This window comes from Meles meles, chromosome 8 (assembly GCF_922984935.1).
Source record: "Meles meles chromosome 8, mMelMel3.1 paternal haplotype, whole genome shotgun sequence".
In the NCBI taxonomy this organism is placed as follows: Eukaryota; Metazoa; Chordata; class Mammalia; order Carnivora; family Mustelidae; genus Meles; species Meles meles.
Window position 1 is genome coordinate 17,546,472 of NC_060073.1, and position 21,028 is coordinate 17,567,499.

General features: G+C 36.2%; 2 protein-coding genes across 2 annotated transcripts; both read right to left on the minus strand.

Moving 5' to 3' along the window:
• Positions 1-2,633: 2,633 nt before the first annotated feature.
• Positions 2,634-3,548, minus strand: LOC123949151 (olfactory receptor 4A15-like). The gene has a single exon (XM_046016495.1). The coding sequence runs from the start codon at positions 3,546-3,548 to the stop codon at positions 2,634-2,636; it is 915 nt and encodes a 304-aa protein (XP_045872451.1).
• Positions 3,549-15,170: 11,622 nt separating this feature from the next.
• On the minus strand, positions 15,171-16,100 carry LOC123949345 (olfactory receptor 4A47-like). Its single transcript, XM_046016757.1, has one exon. The coding sequence runs from the start codon at positions 16,098-16,100 to the stop codon at positions 15,171-15,173; it is 930 nt and encodes a 309-aa protein (XP_045872713.1).
• Positions 16,101-21,028: the final 4,928 nt, after the last annotated feature.

A 21,028-nucleotide genomic window follows, 5' to 3' on the forward strand; every position in this document is an offset into this window, starting at 1 on the left:
ATGACCTGAGCTGAAGGCAGACACTCAACCATCTGAGCCACCCAGGTGCCCCTGGGGGGAGTTATTTTTTAAAAAGATATTAAAATTTATAAGTTCACTGAATGACAGTAAATGACATTTTCCAAGTGATGTGCTAGAAGAAATTAAAGTAAAAGAAATCAAAGTAAAAGAATATTAAAAATCTTTTAAAAAATTAAAAAGAATATTAAAAAATGACATCTTTATATAAAACACCCATACTTAAAATAAAACAACATATTGCAGCAAATATCAAAGAAGATGAAATATTTATTGCAAATATATATATATATAAAATGAAGAAAAGACTCAAAATTCTCACTCCAGCAGCTTTAGAATTTGAGAATGAAAGTAACTGACAAAGTTCATGGAGTGGATTCTATGTCCCAGACATTGTGCAAATACAGAGTACAAAGATAATTAAGTAATATTCCCTGGCAAAAGGGAACTTACAGACCGATGAACATAGGCAATTGACCAGGATTTTCATCTCAATACTTGAAATAACTATAAATTTGGAAATTAACTAAATGTCTATCTAAGTGCATTTGGGTTGCTATAGCAGAATACCATAGACTGTCTTCAGCATCATTTATTTCTCATAGTTCCAGGGTCTGGGAAGTCCAAGATCAAGACACTTGCAGATTCTACTATCTGGTGAGAGCCTGCTTCCTAGTTCATAGATTACTATCTTTTTTCTCTTTCCTGGCATGGCAAGAAAAGTCAAGTGAGGTCTGTATGTCTCTTTTTACTTATTTTTTAAAGATTTTACTTATTTGACAGAGAGAAAGAGAGAGAATAAGCAGGGAGAACAACAGCAGGTAGACAGAGAAGGAGACTCCCCACTGAGCAGGGAGCCTGATGTGGGGCTCAATCCCAGCCTGGGATCATGACCTGGGCCAAAAGCAGAGGCATAACCCACTGAACCACCCAGGCACCCCAGGGTATCTCTCTTTTTTTTTTTAAGATTTTATTTATTTATTCATGAGAGACAAAGAAAGGGGCAGGGGGAAAAGAAGAGCAGGAGTCCCATGAGCAATTCAGTCCCAGGGCCCTGTAATCAGGATCTGAGTGGGAGGCAGACCCTTAACAGACTGAGCCACCCAGGCATTCCTGTGGTACCTCTTTTTAAAGAGACACTAGACCCATTCATGAGAGCTCTTCCTTCATAACCTAATCACCACCCAAACACTCCATCTCTAAATACCATGTACTATATAGGATTTAACTACTGAATTTTAGGGGGAACACATATATTGAGTCTACAGCAACACCCAAAAGATGATGACTTCATTATATAATTTCTGATAAAATCAAATGTTTACAATCATTTAATGAAAAATGTCATGTTTGGGAAAACTTTGAGATGACATAAAGTATCTCTAGGTAATACTAACTGGGATAAAACCTGGGATATAGAGTTTTTCATCACTGTGACTTACCAGTGAAAGGCTCCATTCCCCATAGCCTGAGTACCTCATGAATCCAGACTAAATAAGGGAGGCAAAGCCATGAGTTTCTTTGACCGCATGCTTCCTACACTTTTAGAGGCCGATAATATGTTCTTTCAAACCTCATTCAGAGAGAAGGAAGCTTGTGAAACAGGTCTCATTTAAGGAAATCAATATATATTATGGCCTATTTATTGCTGAATAATCTGCATTTCATCAACAGCAGAGGTAAGAATGGCTTACCATGTTGTCAGCATCTTTCTTACCAATGATATCATCCAGTATATCTGGTGTCAGGTTCCATATTGCATATTTGAAGGTCATGAATTATACATTATGGTAATTCCACATATGAAAGGAAGGACCTAGGTCCCTAAAAAAGACTATGAATCACTGCAAGCAAAAGAAGAGATGGTGATGCTAAAAAAATGACAGAGATATTATCAGATACTGTAAATGATCAGGGGATGGTAATGGGTCATCTCAATGAAAATATAACACCAAACAAAGTTCTCCACATGAGGAGATCATAGGATTCCCTACTCAAAAAAATAATTAAATATAACATTATAGCTACATCTTTTGTTCAGATTTTTTTTTCTTTACTTAACTTCTTTATGATTAATATTGTAACTTGAAAGCAGCATTCCCTTTCAATCTTATTTGCTAAGCAATGAACAAAATTATACAATTAAATATCTTGCAAATACAAAAATAAGATATACCTCAAATATTAATAGGAGTTGTCTTTGTAAGGAAGGAGTGAACCAAGTGTTTATGTCCCATTTCTTAAATTCCTTCTCAGAAATATGTAATGAGCACTATTAATTCTGAGAAAGGACAATTGGGCAAAAGACAAGTATGTGAACATTGTCCAGGAATGAAAATAAAGGTACAGTATTAACTATAGCATAACTCATCACATAGAAGAGAAACCTATAGTTTCAAAAAAGACATCTTAAGCCCAAAAGCTACAGACCTATTTTCCTAACAATTTATGAAAATCATAGAAATCTTTTTTGATCATTGTAAATATTTACACCTTAAATGCTTTCATCATACACAAGTTCATTAAACCTTAGGAGAAATTCATTACAAATCAATAATCCTTTCCTTGATTGAGCAGATCTTCATTTAAAAAAATGTGACAATTTGTCTTTGGCATCATTTTCTTCTGGTCCACAGCTTTTTCATAGCATTTTTCATCTCTCCATTTCTCAGAGTATAGATCAGAGGGTTTAACATAGGGGTGATAACTGTGTAAAACACAGTCAAGAATTTATCAATGGGTAAGGTGAAAGGAGGTCTCACATACATAAAAATGCAAGGGACAAAGAAGAGGACCACCACTGTAATGTGAGAGCCACAAGTGGATAAGGCTTTGTGCCTCCCTTCCTGACTATGGGTCTTCAGAGAGTGCAGAATGACCCCATAAGAAATGAGTAAGACTGTAAAGATGCCCACACAGATTGTCCCATCATTGGCAACCACAGTGAGACCAATAATGTAGGTGTCAGTGCAGGCAAGTTTTAATAACGGATACATGTCACAGATGAAGTGGTCGATGACATTGGGACCACAGAAGGGAAGGTTGTAAACTGAGAGAAGTTTAACAACAGCATGCAGAAAACCTCCAACCCAGGCCAACAGCAGCAATAGAACACACACCTGTTGATTCATGATTGTCAAATAATGCAAAGGTTTGCAGATGGCCACATAGCGGTCATAGGCCATGACAACCAGGAGCAAAATCTCAGCACCACCAAATAAGTGCCCTATAAAGAGCTGGGACATGCAAGCTTGTACGGAAATGGTTTTCTTCTCATAGAGTAAGTCTATAAACATATTTGGAGTAACTGTAGTAGAATAAACAGCATCCATAAATGATAAGTAACCAAGGAAGAAGTACATAGGGGCATCCAGGGATGGGCTGACCACCACAGTCACCACAATGAGTAGATTGCCTACCATGGTCATGATGTAGATGATCAAGAACACAACAAAGAGTATTTTCTGACCTAGGAGGCTCTGGGTGAGCCCCAAGAGGACAAACTCAGTCACGTTGTTCCCGTGTTCCATACGTTCTTTTGTATCTCCTTATTTCACAGTTCAAGACAAAATTAGCTATAAATGTAATGATTACTGGTGACTTCCTGAAAAATGTAACACAATCTGCTTATTCATTTACCAAATAGGCATTATAGTTCCTTATGTCTCAGTACGTTCAGAAATTACAAGAATACAAGGTGGATGAAAACATCCTCCTTATCCTCACCAGCCTTGCTGACTCAGGCAGAGATAAGTCACTAAACACCTTGTGGGAAAAGAACACAGTAATAAATAAATGGAGGGGCACAAACAACTTTCTATCTGGAAGCTAGTAAAATTGCACATGTAGTGAGTTCTTCATATACAAATTTTTAAATACATTGTTTTAATGAAAAACTACGGAAGATTTGTATTTACTTCCCAGCTAACACAAGAGATGACTTTCTAACTTCTAGAATCCTCTTAACTCATAAATGAAATTGATACATTCTATGATATCAAAACATCTCAAGGACATTAAAAAGATATCATGACATCAATAGATAAAAGTAGATGGGGGAAATATTTGCATTTCAGAGGACATATAAAGTGTTATTATCAAAATAGACACAGACCTCTAAGAAAATAAAATATAGAAGACAAAAAAAAAAAAAACCAATGGCAAGTGGGTAAATCATATAAAAAAAATTTATAGGAATAACCAAGAGACATATGTTATGATGGTGAAACTCATCGGTAAACAGAAACATAGGAACTGAGGTAAGACCTTGATTATGAAAGTGTGACCGTGGATTCTTCAATAGCCAAAAAGAGTTTTACAGAACTGAGCTCATTCACATATATTCTAATAGCCATAAAGAATCCCTAATATAGCTGATTATCAGATTCACACAGCAGAACTTTTAAAAGACTGAATCCTAGCACCACCAAGATGTAAAATATAAAGTCTACTTTGGAATCTTACATCTAATTACACTTCCTGGGTTACCTGCATGCTGAAACACCTTTCAGTTCAAGATTGCAGTCCCTTCTCCCTTCTCTTTTGTGCACTGATACCATCTCTGTGCACACAGATCAAGAAAACTCATACATCATCACAGGATCTTGAACTGTTTCCATGTGAACAATGCTTTCTATGTTCGCAGAAAGTCTTATTCATTTCAGTCTTTCAGAAAATGGTTACCTCTTAAATTTCTGAGATTTTCAAAATGAATACAAAGGACCTGTAATCTTAACAAGTCTGAACATTCGCTTGAACAAAGAGAACAAAAATCTTCATTATTAGCATAATTTGCCATAATAACAAATGTTAAAGCAACATCTCGAGGCCCCTCAAAAACAAACAAACAAACAAACAAAACCAAAAAGAAAAAAAAAAAAATTTGTGGGAGAGAAAATTGAGAATCATTTAAATAAAGATTGTGCGGTTTATTTTTCATGTCAATATAAGCAAAATAATGAAATAGTCAGTTCTCGATAATTTATACTGGTCTGTCTGCACAAAGCATAGTTAACGTTTGGATTCCCTGAATGATGGAGAATAAGATCACCTAGACACTTCACTAAGTTCTGAGTCCATCATTGGATTCCTGAAAAAGCCAGTCATATGAACACGGATCCAAATACTCTCTGAGGTCAAGATAAAGGTCTGTAAACACTTTATCTTCATTTGAACCACAACAAGCGCTACTGAGTCATTCCACTGGTGCATCTCCACAAGTCATTCTTCCCTAATTAAATTCACTGGGACTCTCATCATAATTTTGAGCATAGACCTGCATCTCCAGAGATGCCACCAGGATAATTACCATGTACAACAGGACTTAAAGGAACATGTCCTCTGGGGGCCGGAGGGGGAGGATGTAGAATCCCCAAAGAACAACTTAAGATTGAATCACCAAAAGAGAAATGTCCAGTGTGGACAGAAATAAAATATGTAAAACCTTTATATTTTCAAGCGTGACGTTCAAAATAGGCAAAGCTATTTCAGTTAGGTTTAAGCTATATCTTTGCACGTGGACATCTAGAACTGACGTCCAGAATATCATGAGAGCAAAATTCATACAAGCCCCTCAAATGTTCTCTCAAATGTAGTAAAGCAAGTTTCGTCCTTAAGGGGAAGAATCTTGAGTTTGTCACATAGGGGCACACAGGCAAGTAGATAGAACCTCTGTTAGTATGGGAGTGAGGAGGGTGAAAACACTGTGGGAGGATTCCACATACCTCAGAGTGCTGAGAGAGACCACTTAGCCAAAATAAATAAATAAATAAATAAATAAATAAATAAATAAATATTGTAATGCATTTCAAAGGTCTTAAATCATACAGAACATATATAATGGAATCGAGCCCAAATATAACAGTGTTTCCCAGTTATTTAAAGGAGTGTATAGAATGGAATTAGTAGCTTTAATGGTAAGCATTAAGAAACGAGAGATATTATAAGAAGAAGTTGAAACCAGAAAAGCAAAATAAACCAAGAGGACACTGTAGAAATGAATAAGTAAATAAAAGACAGAAATCAATGAAATTGAATTTTATTTAAAAAGAGAGAAAATACATAAAGCCAGTATTGGCTCTTTGAAAGATTTACAGAATTAATATTCCTAGCAAAATGGGTGAAGTAAAACTAAAAGAAATAACAATGGATCCGAATCAAGAATGAAGATGGTGTCATCAATGTATTCTACATTATCTGAAAAAGATAATAAAATAATATCACCAATGAATTTATGACAGTATACTTGTCTATTTAGGAAGGGGAGCTCTGTAAAGAAAGACATAGATTTCTGAAGAGACACAGAAAAATAATTAAAACCTGAATTACCTATACTGTTAATTAAATAAAAGATTTGATATCTTTCTTCTCTCTAAACAAAATTCTACTCCCATATAACATTATCAATGATACTATGTAAGAATTAATCAAAATGCAGGACCATACATAAATGGCTCAGGGCTGAGGGGAACTTAAAATACTTCCTAACTCATTATGTACACCCAGCATAACCCTTAAACCAGAATGAAACAAGAGCATCACAGGAACAATAATCAGACCAATCTCTCATGTTAGCAGAGACATAAAATTCTAAACACATTAGTTTCTCTTGGATGTTTTCCTTGGGGATTTTTTCTTTATTCTTACTGTTATGGTTTATTAGGCAGGTTTGGACCTGCTCAGTTTAGGGACAATTGTGTCCCATTACTGACGCAAGATCTTCCTAAGACCTCAGCCAGTGTCCTGCCCTGTGAGCCAGAACCTGCCCAGGATGTCCAGCTGAGAGACAGGCCACTGTGTCTGACCCAGGGAGCACTCGGCAATCCTCCCTAATGTAAGCAGTTAAATCACCACCCAGCCTCAAGTAGTTTCCTCTAATGCACATTCACACTCTGATCTCTTCTCTGATGAACAATCTAGGAGGATCCTTGCAACTCTCCAGCATTGATCCTTTCCTTTTCTCTCTCCTATTGTCTCTCACATAGACTCACTAATATCTCATGCTCTCTCAAGTTCCCTCTCATATTTTATCTCTCTTATTCTCTCTCCCCTTTCTCTCTCTATTTTTCTCTCTCCCCTTTTCTCTCTCTCTCCATCCTCCCTCCTTTCCCTTTCCCTCCTTCTTCTTTCCTCTAATTCTCCCTTTCCCCCCTTCTCCCTCACTTCCTCCCTCTCTTTCCCACTCACTCTCCTTCCATTCTCTGTCTCTGTCTCTGTCTGTCTGTCTCTCTCTCTCTCTCTCAATCTCTCTCTCTCTGCCTTGGTAGCTCTATCCTCTCCAGAATATCACCCTCTGAATTCTAGCTCCCTTGGTGCCTTGCTGTAGGATTCTTTGTTCCTTGTCCTCAATTCAAGGGGTTTGCAGGATTTCCTGTCTGTGCTATAGTATGAAAACTTTTTAATGCAAAGCTGGGACAATCCTAGGACTCAACTTGTTTTTCCTCATCTCTCAGTGATCACTCCTTCTGATGTCTAGTCTCGAAAACCAGTATTTTGTATATTTTCCAGCTTGTTTGATGTTTTAGGCAGAAGAGTAAATTTAGACCCTGTTGCTGCTTCTTATGCTGAAGCTTCCCAGTACAAAGATAATTATGTATTTTCAAATTTACCTATATCAGAAGAAAAGAGGTCAAGGGAAAAAAACACACATGATTGTATTTATAAGCTCTTAAACATATTTAATTAATTCTATCTTGCTTTCTAAAAATGTGGGTATTCATAGTTTCTGGCTAAATAATACTTAATAAACACATGCCTCCCTGGATCAGGGAGGAAAGAAAAGAATGTCCAGACAACTGGTCCCCTTTTTAAGGTTTTTGGGCTCTGAACAGCCAGATCCTCATTGTGGCTCAATGCACTCATCCAGAGAGTAAATGCTTGACTTAGGAGAAGCATTTATCTTTGGAAGTCACATGTTCCAGGCACTCCGTACATGCATGTCCATCAGGAGCACAGCTTGTTATATTCACAAGATACTCCCAATATCTTGGGTTGTGTCTGGATTATTACAGATTTCCATTCCTTCCTTCCTTTCTTATTCTATTGTTGTATTGATACCATTCACAATAAAATTGGAAGCAGAGTTTGGCTTGGGACCTTTCACCACTGAACTGTCTGGTGACCAGGCCCTCTCCTTTCTCCTACTAAGGTGTCTGAATTTTATTTGCTGCTTCAGGGTTTGCTGAAAATGTATTGTTATATTATGAGCATAGATGGATTTTTCCTAATATATAATAAAAGTGTAAGTCTTAAATCCAAAGTCAGTATCATGCTGAATAAAGAAATCTTAAACCAACTTACTTATTTCATGGTGATTTTAAAAGCAGAATTTTCCTCCTCTTTATGTGATGCTTTAAGTCATAATAGAAATACAATCTATAGTGAGAATAATAATGTTCAAGTCTACCTCTGACCCTTGCCACCCACCCCCAAGACTGGTAGTGTAGAAAAGGCATGAATCCTAGCCAAAAAGCAGAATCAGGGGCACCATAATGGCTCAGTTGGTGGGGTGTTCAATTCTTGATTTCACCTTTGATCATGATCTCAAGGTCATGGGGTCAAGCATTGTCTCAAGTTCTGTGCTCAATGTGGAATATGCTTGGGATTCTCTCTCTCCCTCTCCTTCTGCCTCTCCCCACTCTTGCCCTAAATAAATAAATAAATAAATAAATAAATAAAATCTTTAAGACAAAAAATCAAAACTTACCGGGTGAATTCTTGCAACTGTCAGCATAATGTGACTGCTTTCATGGTGGGAGGTGAAGATAGAGGGTCATTATGAATTCCTGCAGGGCTCCTGTCTTTTCTCTAGCCAACATCTCTGCCAGAATTTCTAACACTTACAAGGTGCATGGTAAACACAACTGCCCATCCTATTATCTACTGTGCTCAGGAGGATATTTGACTCTTTGTGGGCAAATGTCAATGGTAACTAGAGAAAGATAATACCTTGGCTGTCCAAATTTGAAAATCCCTTGACCCTTTACAAACTTCTCATTCAGATTTTGGAATAATCAGAGGTGCATAAGTTTGAAATTATGCCAAATTTACTGTCTTTAAATTTTAAAAATTATATATAAGATAACTGCAAGCACAGCTAAAAAAAAATGAATCACCAGATACTAATTACTCAATTTATGCCAATAATGTCGAAAACCTGAATGAAATGGTAAGGAAACATAATTTACCTGAACTAACAATGGCAGAGAAAGAAACATCAATGGATTGATGTCTCTGAGAGAAATCTGTAAAGTGGATAAAAACTAACCATCTGTGATGTTTCTAGGAAGAAGTTGTGGCTAAGGTTGAAGAGGTTGCTGCCTGTGTTCTCCTCAAGGACTTTGAAGGATTCCCATCTCACATTGAGGTCTTTCATCCATTTTGAGTCTATTTTTGTATGTGGTATAAGGAAATGGTCCAGTTTCTTTCTTCTGCATGTGGCTGTCCAATCTTCTCAACACTATTATTGAAGAGACGGTCTTTTTTCCATTGGACATTCTTTTTTGTTTTGTTGAAGATTAGCTGACCATAGACTTGAGGGTCCAATTCTGGGCTCTCTATTCTGTTCCATTGATCTATGTGTCTGTTTTTTGTGCCACTACCATACTCTCTTGATGATTACACCTTCATAATACAGCTTGAAGTCTGGAATTGTGATGCCAACAACGTTGATTTTCTTAACCAACGAAGCCACCTGGGCACCTCTAACGTTGATTTTCTTTGGCAACATTCCTCTGGCTATTCAGGGCCTTTTCTGGTTTCATATAAATTTTAGGATCATTTGTTCCATTTCTATGAAAAAGAAATTGATGGCATTTACATAGGGATTGCATTAAATGTGGAGATTGCTTTAGATAGCATAGACATTTTCACAATATTTGTTCTTCCAATGCATGAGCATGGAACATTTTTCCATTTCTTTGTGTCTTCCTCATTTCTTTCATGAGTATTTTATACTTTTTTGAGTACAGACTGTTTGCCTCTTTGGTTAGATTTTTCCTAGGTGTCTTATGGTTTTGGGTGCAATTGTAAATGGAATCAACTCCTTATTTCTCTTTCTTCTGTCTCGCTGTTGATGTATAGAAATGCAACTGATTTCTGTGCATTGATTTATATCCTGACATTTTACTGAATTCCTGTATGAGTTCTGGCAGTTTTGGAGTGGAGTCTTTTGGGTGTTCCACATAAAGTATCATGTCATCTGCAAAAAGTGAGAATTTGACTTCTTCTTTGCTGATTTGGATGCCTTTTATCTCTTTTTGTTGTCTGATTGCTGATGCTAGGACTCCCAATACTATGTTGAATAGCAGTCGTGAGAGTGGACAGCCCTGCCATGTTCCTGACCTTAGGGGAAATACTCAGTTTTTCCCCATTGAGAATGATATTCACTGTGGGTTTTTCATAGATGGCTTTGATGATTCTGAGGAATGTACCTTCTATCCCTATACTGTGAAGAATTTTGATCAAGAAAGGATGTTGTACTTTTTCAAATTATTTTTCAGCATCTATTAAGAGTATTGTATGGTTCATGTTCTTTCTTTTATTAATGTATTGTACCACATTGATTGATTTGCAGATGTTGAAACAAAGGCATGAGTAGCAAGGGCAAAAATGAAATATTGGGACTTCATCAAGATCAAAAGCTTTTGCACAGCAAAGGAAAGAGTCAACAAAACTCAAAGACAACTGACAGGATGGGAGAAGATATTTGCAAATGACATATCAGATAAAGGGATAGTATCCCTTTGTAATGAATTTGTGAAACTCAGCACCCAAGGAACAAATAATCTAATCAAGAAATGGGGAGAAGACATGAAAAGACATTTCCCCAAAGAAGACATCCCATGGCCAACAGATACATGAAAAGTTCTCAATGTCACTTGGCATCAGGGAAATACAAATCAAAACCACAGTGAGATACCACCTCACCAGTCATAATGGCTAAAATTAAGAAGTCAGGACATGACAGTTGTTGGTGAGGATGTGGAGAAAGGGGAACCCTCCTACACTATTGGTGGGAATGCAAGCTTGTGCAGCCACTCTGGAAAACAGCTGAAAACAACCTTAAAAAGTTGAAAATAGATACCCTACCACCCAGCAATCGCACTACTGGGTATTTACCCTAAAGATACAAATGTAGTGATCTGAAGGGGCATGTGCACCCAAATGTTTATAGTGGCAATGCCCACAATAGCCAAACTATGGAAAGAACCTAGATGTCCATCAATAGATGAATGGATAAAGAAGATGTCATATATATATATATACATACAATGGAACACTATGGAGCCATCAAAAAAAAAATGAAATCTTACCATTTGCAACGATGTGGATGGAACTAGAGGATATTACACTAAGTGAAATAAGTCAGTCAGAGAAAGACAATTATCACATCATCTCTCTGATATGAGGAATCTGAGAGGCAGGGCAAGGGGTCATGGAGGTAGGGAGGGAAAAAAATGAAACAGGATAGAATCAGGAGGGAGACAAACCATAAGATACCCTTAATCTCAGGAAATAAACTGAAGGTTTCTGGGGCAGGGGGGATAGGGTGGCTGGGTTATGGGCATTGGGGAGTGTGTGTGCTATGGTGAGTGCTGTGAATTGTGTAAGACTGATGAATCACAGACCTGTACCCCTGAATCAAATAATACATTACATGTTAATAAATAAATAAATTCAGATAAGAAAAAAAGAAAAAAACTAACCATCAAGGAAACACCAACCTGAGATGCCTTTGTGGGAGAATTCCACCCAAGATGCTTCTGTACAGATGTGATTAGTAACACAGTCTTAAGTCTGGGGATTGATTTGGCATTCAGGGTGGTGGCCATGGGAAAGCTACTTAATCCCCATGAACCTCCATCTGTACAACCACAAAATGGGTCCAAGTATAGTATCGACCTCATAGTGTCTATGAGGAAAAAAAGAATAAACACACATAATGTGCTAACAAAAATTCCAAAAAAAATAAAATAAACAATAAATGCTAGTGTAATTTTAGTCACAAATTTTCATATAAAATATCACCCCAATGCTACTTAAACTGAAATGCATTATTTTTAAAAAAATTCTTTCCATAAAGCATTTATTCAATAATTTACATAACTCCTAAGGATCTAGCAATGAATGCAGATTCTAGTGGGAGAATAGGTAATGAAAAAAATTTTAAAAGTGAATCAGACAACATATTAGCTGGTCAAAGTGCTACCATAGGTATGAAAGGAAACAGTAAGTCTAACAGAGAGATGAGAAATGGTTGGGGGTATGGATTGTTAAAGGATTGTAAAACTGATATCAAAACCTAGTAAGTATTGCACAAAACCAGAACCCACAGACTATTTTATGAAAATCAAAGCATAAATTCTATAATAATGCCATGCAATAAAATCCAGCAATGTAGATTATCACATTAATATAATTAAGGAAAAAATAATGTCAACATCTCAATAACTGTTGTAAAAAGCACCATTCTTGACTTTTTGAAATATCACCAATAACTACAAGCATCAATCTTTAAACACATTTGATCCAAGAATTCCACTTCTAAAAACTCATGCTTTAATGATTTCAAAAGAACTTTATTGTAGTTATTGGCTATAACAAAATAAAATTGGGGAAAACATTATAAGACTAGAAACATGAATTTTCCTGTATCTTCATAAAGAAGCTTTAAGCACTTTGAGGAAGCTGAGAATGAGTTATATCTATATAGACCAGTAGGGAAAGATCTTTGGGACACTGAGTCATAAGTGCAAGAGTTATACATGTAGACAAAAACACACCTATATTTTATTACCAAAGATTACTAATTGAACAATCTTAGAACAGAGAGACTCTGGTGAGGGATGGGTAAAAGTTTATTCTACAATGTTTTTCACTTTGTATGGATTCAATTTTTAATATTTACTACAACCTATTATAATTTCTTTATTTAAAAAGTAAAATACTCCAAGAATTTCATATATCATGCAAACAAAATAGAATAAAGAGAGTGGTTTACGTAACGTTCAGTATGTTACCTAGTGCAGTAAATAGAACAAAGATAAAACAGGAGTCTAAAGGGCTAGTATCCAAAGTATATAAAGAACTTATAAAACTCTGAAAAACAACCTGAGGGTTTTGAAGGGTCAGGGGTGGGAGGTTGGGGGAACAGGTGGTGGGTAATGGGGAGGGCACGTTTTGCATGGAGCACTGGGTGTTGTGCAAAAAGAATGAATACTGTTATGGGATTGGGAGGGAGACAAACCATAAATGACTCTTAATCTCACAAAACAAACTGGGGGTTGCTGGGGGGAGGTGGGATTGGGAGAGGGGGAGCGGGCTATGGACATTGGGGAGGGGAGGCGAACCATAAGAGACTATGGACTCTGAAAAACAACCTGAGGGTTTTGAAGGGTCAGGGGTGGGAGGTTGGGGGAACAGGTGGTGGGTGATGGGGAGGGCACGTTTTGCATGGAGCACTGGGTGTTGTGCAAAAAGAATGAATACTGTTACGCTGAAAAAATTAATAAAAGGGGGAAAAAAAAAAAAAAAAGAAAATGTTGAAAAAGAGGACAAAGTTATGGTATCAGGATGAGGGACAGAATTACAAAGGTAAGGGGAACAAGAAGGATTTGGGGGATACTTTTAAAGCTTTATCTTTCGCTTTGGGTTCTATTTATATAAAAATTTTTTGAAAATTCAAAAAAAAAAAAAAAAAAAAAAAAACAAAAAAACTCAACACTCCCCAGGGAACCTGGGTGGCTCAGTGGGTTAAGCCTCTGCCTTCAGCTCAGGTCATGATCTTAGGGTCCTGGGATCAGGTCCCGCATCAGGCTCTCTGCTCAGTGGGGATCTGCTTCCTCCTCTCTCTCTCTCTTTCTCTCTGCCTGCCTCTCTGCCTACTTGGATCTCTCTTTGTCAAATAAATAAATAAATTCTTAAAAAAAAAAAACTCAAAACAAACATCCAGTTTTAAAATGGGCAAACTACATGAATGAAAAATGAATGAACATTTCTCTAAAAAAACATACAGATGGCCAGCATGAAAAAATGTTCATCATCACGTACCTTCAGGGAAATGCAAGTCAAAACTACAAATTAGATATCACCTCACACCTGTTGGAGTGGTTAAAATAAAAAACACAAGAAACACATGTTGGCAAGGATGTAGAGAAATAGAAACACTCCTGTACTGTTGCTGGGAAAGCAAACTGCTGCAGCCATTTGAGAAACAGTATGGAGGTCTCTTAAAGCTTACAAATAGAGTTAGCCAACAATCTAACAATAGCAGCAGCAGGCATTTACCCAATGAATACACACTAATTTAAAAGGCTAAATCCATCCTGACATTTGTACCAGTTTTCTTTAAAACAGCTAGATTATGGAAGCTTCCAAGTGTGTGTGTGTGTGTGTGTGTGTGTGTGTGTGTGTGTGTGAATATTACTCCAACATAAAAAAACAGGGAAATCTTGCTATTTGCAACAAAATGGATGGAGATACTGAGTATAATTCCAAGCAAAATAAGTCAGTCAGAGAAAGACAAATACCATATGACTTCACTCCTATGAAATTTAAGAAACAAAATGAATGAGAAAAGGGAGAAGAGAGAGAAAGACATTAAGAAACAGACTCTCCATTATTGAGAACAAACTGATAGTTACCAGGGAAGAGGGGTGTGTGTTAAATAGGTGATGGAGATAGAGTGCACTTGTTGTTGTGAGCACTTGGTGATGAATGGAACTGTTGAATTACAATATTGCACACATGAAGCTAATAAAGCACTCTATGTTTAAAAAAAGGAATCCATTGAAATACAAAAATAATAATGAGAATAAGTAAAAAAGTAAATATAACAATTAATTAAAATTAAGGTAACTATAAAAATTCATCAATATCCAGCACAAATAAAGAGTAAGAGTTTACTGATGATGACCACTACATATAGAACTGTTAAATCATGCTATTGTGTTTATGTCAATAGCAAAACACCGTATAATAATTTTACCAGAATGAAAAAATTTAAAATAAATAACAATTCATGTAACTATAAAATTGCATTGGCTACTTCATTACAAATTATTCACTCAGACTATAAATGCATTTAAAGTAAAATGGATTTTTACATTTGAGGTGATTGGCTCTAATGATAAACTACAATCTTGATGATGCATTTATTTGCTATTTGATATAACATTTCTCTTCCAGAGCTTCTTCATAGCATTTGTCATCTCAGAATTTCTCAGAGTGTAGATCAGTGGGTTCAACATGGGGGTTATGACTGTATAAAACACAGTCAATGATTTGTCAATAGGGAAGGTCTTAGCAGGTCTTGCATAAATGAAAATGCATGGAACAAAGAAGAAGACCACCACAGTGAGGTGGGAACCACAGGTCTGGAGGGCTTTCCGCCTCCCTTGTGAACTAATGTTCTTAAGAGAGTGCAGGATGACACCATAGGAGATGAGCAAGAGCACAAACACAATACTGCTGATCAGTCCTCCATTGGCCACCACTAACAGGCTGGCCACATACGTATCAGTACAGACCAGTTTCAATAAGGGGTACATGTCACAGAAAAAATGATCAATGACATTGGGGCCACAGAATGGGAGCCCATAAATAGTGCTAACCTGAATTACTGAATGCAGAAAACCTCCCACCCAGGACACTACCAGCAGAATAACACACACCCATTGCCTCATGATCACCAGATAATGCAAGGGCTTGCAGATGGCTACATAGCGGTCATAGGCCATCACTAGCAGAAGAAAGGCCTCTGAGCCACCAAAAATGTGATCTATAAAGAGCTGGGTCATACAAGATTGAAAGGATATGGCACTTTTCCCAAAGTAAACCTCTGAAATCAATCTGGGGGAAATACAAGAGGAATAAATGACATCTATAAAAGATAAGTTAGCAAGAAAAAAGTACATAGGTGAGCCCAGGGTCTTACTGACACTTACAGTTACCACAATGAGCAAATTGCCCACCACTGTGAAAATATAAAAGACTAAGAACATAACAAAAAGGATCTTCTGTTCCTTTGGATCCTGGGTAAGGCCCAAGAGGACAAAGTAAGTTACATTGTTTGGTGGTTCCATTTAGTCTGCATAGGAGCTGACTTCTCATGTTAGAAGCAGGCTGATCTACAAAACAAGGGAGAAAACTTTTAAATACATTTTAAGCTTAATCTTTTATTGATTCATTTAATTAAAGAATGTGGCGGGAGTACCTGTGTTTTGGTGGTGTTTTTTTTTTTGTTTGTTTTGTTTTGTTTTTCATTTTATTTTATCTTATTTCTTTTCAGTGTTCCAGAATTCATTGTTTGTGCACCACACCCAGTGCTCCATGCAATATGTGCCCTCCCTAATACCCACCAATGGAAGTACCTGTTTTTGTCCAATCTTTCATAGAGGTGATTTCCAAATTGAATAAGCCATGGTTTCCTACATTCAGTGATAGCATACATAGTAATCACCAATGTTATAAGTTTAAAAAACATAATGTTTAAAAAACATTTAAAAAACAGTTAAAAACATAAAGTGCAGCAGTAGGAATATACCAAACAAAAGAATCAGAGAAGTGTCCCCAGTGGAAGTAATGCTTCCACTGAGTTTTAAAAGAAAAAGTGGAAAGACAAGAAAAGAGGACAAGGGAATTCCATGAAAAGGTACACAGTTTATAAAGTCACAAAAGGGAAATACTTGAGACTGATTAAAGGTAACTGCCATGTTTCAAACTGAGTGGCTCAAATTAGCCACCCTGGATCATCACCCTGGATTGTCTTCCTTCACTGAGACTTCTTTCTTGGGATCTCTGGCTGAATATGCCTCCTTTTCCTGACCAAAAATGTGGAACCGTTCCAATGTTGGGTCTTTCCCTTAATTTTTAAACTTCATATATGCAACATCTCTAACTCTGAACATCTAGAGTTCAATATTAATTCAGAACTAATAAGACTAAATTTTTAATTTTCAGCAACAAATACAGGTGTTTCCCATCTCACTAAATGGTACTACCTTCCAAGTCATTACTCAGACAAGAAATATCACGATGCCGTTCATGCCTTTCTTGCTCTCATGTCACATATTGATAATTTTAAAAAATCTTATTAAACCCCATTTAAAATAATTTACAAACTTGATCAGTTTCCTCCAACTACCAATTCTCCAGCCCACTAAACTAGCCTCCTGCCACATCTCTTCCCTTTCATTCTGGCCTCCATCAATTTATTCTCATAAGGCAGCTCCAATGATCTGTTTATAAGGATGATTTGAATCACTCCACTGCTCACAATGATTACAGTGGATTCCAATCACACACTCACACCTTAATGAATCACATTTCATATTTACAGTAAGAAGAACTGTAATCTTCATTTCATAGTTGAACAAACTGAGGCTCAGAACATCTACTTCTTGTTCCAAAGTTACCCATTTTTAAGTGATTAAACTGGAATGGAAATCTAAGTTCCCTTTATTTCAAAATAATTTAACTTCTATATGATTAAAAAAAAATACACACACTTAGAAGCCTGGTTCCCAATATTTACTGTTAGTCTTACCTTGTGATGGTAAGTCCACAAGCTGAAGGAAAACTTTTTAACTCATTCCTGGTAGTGCAATTTTTCCTTTATCCAGTATGACAAGAGAAAGCAAAAAGATGTGTCACTACCTCACAGTATATTTTATTTCATTTGCTTATCAGTCCATCTCTCCTCTGATTATTCAGGACATTGCTTTTATTTGCACTGTAAATTATGTAAAAATAATTCCATGATCCACACAGGAAATAAAACTTTACTACCTTAGGATAATTTATCGAAAAGACAAGTAATCTAATTTTACATAAGAAGATAGCAACCAGCCATTTCCAAGGAGATTGTCCTCGGGTAACTTCTTCCCTACTAACTTCAAAATAGAAAAATAACGTTCACTTGGTTCATCCCCTCATTGTATCCTGTTGGTATGACCACATCACTTGAGTTCAAAATTTGAGAAGAGATGTTCTTGTGCTTTTTTGGGAGGTGTGCTTTCAGCCTAGCAAAAACCTCCTAAAAATTTATCAGCTTACCCCTTAAGAGGGTAGCATCTTTCCAATAGGGAAAGAGACCATGAGACATTTCACACCATCTGACCACATATGTCATTAAGTCAGAGTTGGAAAGTGTCCAAGACTGATTCTTGCTTAATTAAATTCACTGGAAATTTCCACAGATATATATTTTTTTTAATATCTATATGTAATAGTACTACCAGACCAAATCACATACTTAAGGTCTAATGGATGTAGCATGAAGAAAAAAATATGTTTGGAACAATTATGACACTATTGCCAGGCATGAATAAAATACCAGCCAAAGCATTTTATTCCAATGAAGGTTAATTTATTGTGCATTTCCCCACTTGTCATAGCAAAGTCTTCTTTCATTTTACTAAACACTCATTTTATTATCAACATTAAGGTGTAAATAGATATCTTAAATATTTATTTACCAATATAGATGTAATAAGTATTAAATTATTAATTATTGTTTTTACATTAGAGCACATGTTTAATGCCAGGAACCATGCTATGGGTGAGCACACAATAATTAATAAACAGGGGATAAAACACATAAGGACTTTATTTCTCATATAGTCACAGAAAAAATAAGAGAACAATTTAGTAAATTAAGTATAGTCATCTTCAGATGACTATTAAGAACTAACCTAATTAGGGACACCTGGATGACTGCCTTTGGCTTAAGTCATGATCATGTGTCCCGGGATCGAGTCCCACATTGGGCTCCAGCTCCATGGGGAGTCTGCTTCTCCCTCTGACTTTCTCCTTGCTCATGCTCTCTCTCACTGTCTCTCTCTCAAATAAATAAATAAAATCTTTAAAAAAAAGAAATTAAAAAAATGAACTAGCCAAATTAGTAGAAATTAGGTTATTAGAATTAGTAGAAATACATGGCCAAATATATTATTTGTTCTAAATATATTATCAATAAAACTCAGTAAAGTTAGGAAACTACAACGTCCTTTACTTAGAGTATTAGGATACTATTCATGTCCCTGGACATTAACCTTCTCTTTGCCTGTTAAGACAAATGCTGGAATTTAATTTCCTGAAAGACCATGACTGAGTAATCTCTCAGGTAGTACAAATCTTTACCTGGTCAGTCATTCAAAATGTATCCCTAGTAGTGCAATTTCTGGGTCATAGAGTAGCTCTATTTTTAACTTTTTGAGGAAACTCCATACTGTTTTCCAGAGTGCCTGTACCAGCTTGCATTCCCACCAGTTTGGTAAGCGAATTCCCTTTTCTCCATATCCTGACTAACGTTTGATTTTTCTGACATGTGCTACTAGGTATTTACCCAAAGGATACAAACATAGTGATCCAAAGGGGCACATGCACCCCAAACATTTATAGCAGAAATGTCCACTGTAGCCAAAGTATGGAAAGTACGGAAAAACCCCAGATTTCTGTTGATAGATGAATGATAGATGGTAGATGAAGTGGTATATGAATAAATGGAATATTATGCAGCCATCAAAAGATGAATTCTTGCCATTTGCCATGATGTAGATGGAACTAGAGAGTATTATGCTAAACAAAATAAGTCAGTCATAGAAAGATAATTACCATATGATTTCACTCATACATCTAATCTAAGAAACAAAACAGAGGATTATAGGGGAAATGAGGGGAAAATAAAATAAGATGAAATCAGAGACAGAGACAAGCCATAAGAGACTGTTAACTATAAGAAACAAACTGAGGGTTACTGGAGGGGAAATGGGTGGGGGGATGGGGTAACTGGGTCATGGGCAGTAAGGAGGGCACCTGATGTAATGAGCACTGGGTGTTATATGCAATGATGAATCACTGAACTCTACCTCAGAAACTAAGAATGCACTTTATGTTAATTAATTGAATTCAAATTAGAAATAAAAATTAAAATTAAATTAAATAGAAAATATATCCCCAAGTACTCTTCCCACTCAATGAAAGGGATGTTTTACTTTTCCCCAGCATCATCCCAGAAAATTGGACCCTTTGACATGTTTGTACAGGCAATGAGGATGTCTATACACAGGAAAATTATCAAGGAAACATCTAGGGGTGAACAGAACCTCCAACCTGGGCAGACATTTGAATTCTCAGAAATCTCTCGGGCCATTGTATCAGGAAAATAAATCTTCCAGTTATATGTGAAGACACAGCCTATGGCTTTCTGCATCACTACTGATTTCACTGAAAGAGGATGTAAGGCCATTACAGATTAGCTTAATAGAATATTTAGAACAAATTTGAATAAATTAAACTGTTCTGGACAGTGTTCTCCCCTAGAACAATGATTAGAGAAAAAAAAGACTATATTCTTGCTGAGAAAGAGTGGCACACACCCAATCTGTGTACTAACACTCCTAGACCAAATCACATTATTAAGGTCTAAAGGATGTAACATGAAGGAAAAAAATAGGTTTGGATCAATTATGAGACTATTGCCAGTCAAGAATAAAATACCACCCAAAGCATTTTAGTCAAGTGACGATTGAATCATCATGTATTACCCCACTTGCCATAACAAGTTTTTCTTTTGTTTCATTTAACATTCATTTTATTATCGACCTTGAAATGTGAATAGATATATTAAATAATTATTTATCAATATAGATGTAATAACTATTCAATTATTAATTATTGTTTTATATTAGAGCACCTATTTAATGCCAAGAACCATAATATGAGTAAGGACACAACAGTTAAGAAAATGGGGGGTGAAATCACATGAAAGACCTTCCCATATGAACCTTATTTCTCATAGAGTCACACAATAAATATAAGGACAATTGTACAAAGTAAGTATAGTTTCCTCAGATGACTATGTAAAAACTAGCCTAATTCATAGAAATTAACCTGGCCAAGCCTATTATTTGCCCTACTTTTTTTTTTAAATCTTAAATTAGTTATTTCAATATATCTCTCCTTGATTCATACAACTAGGCAACAAAAGGTATTTTACTTATATTATTAG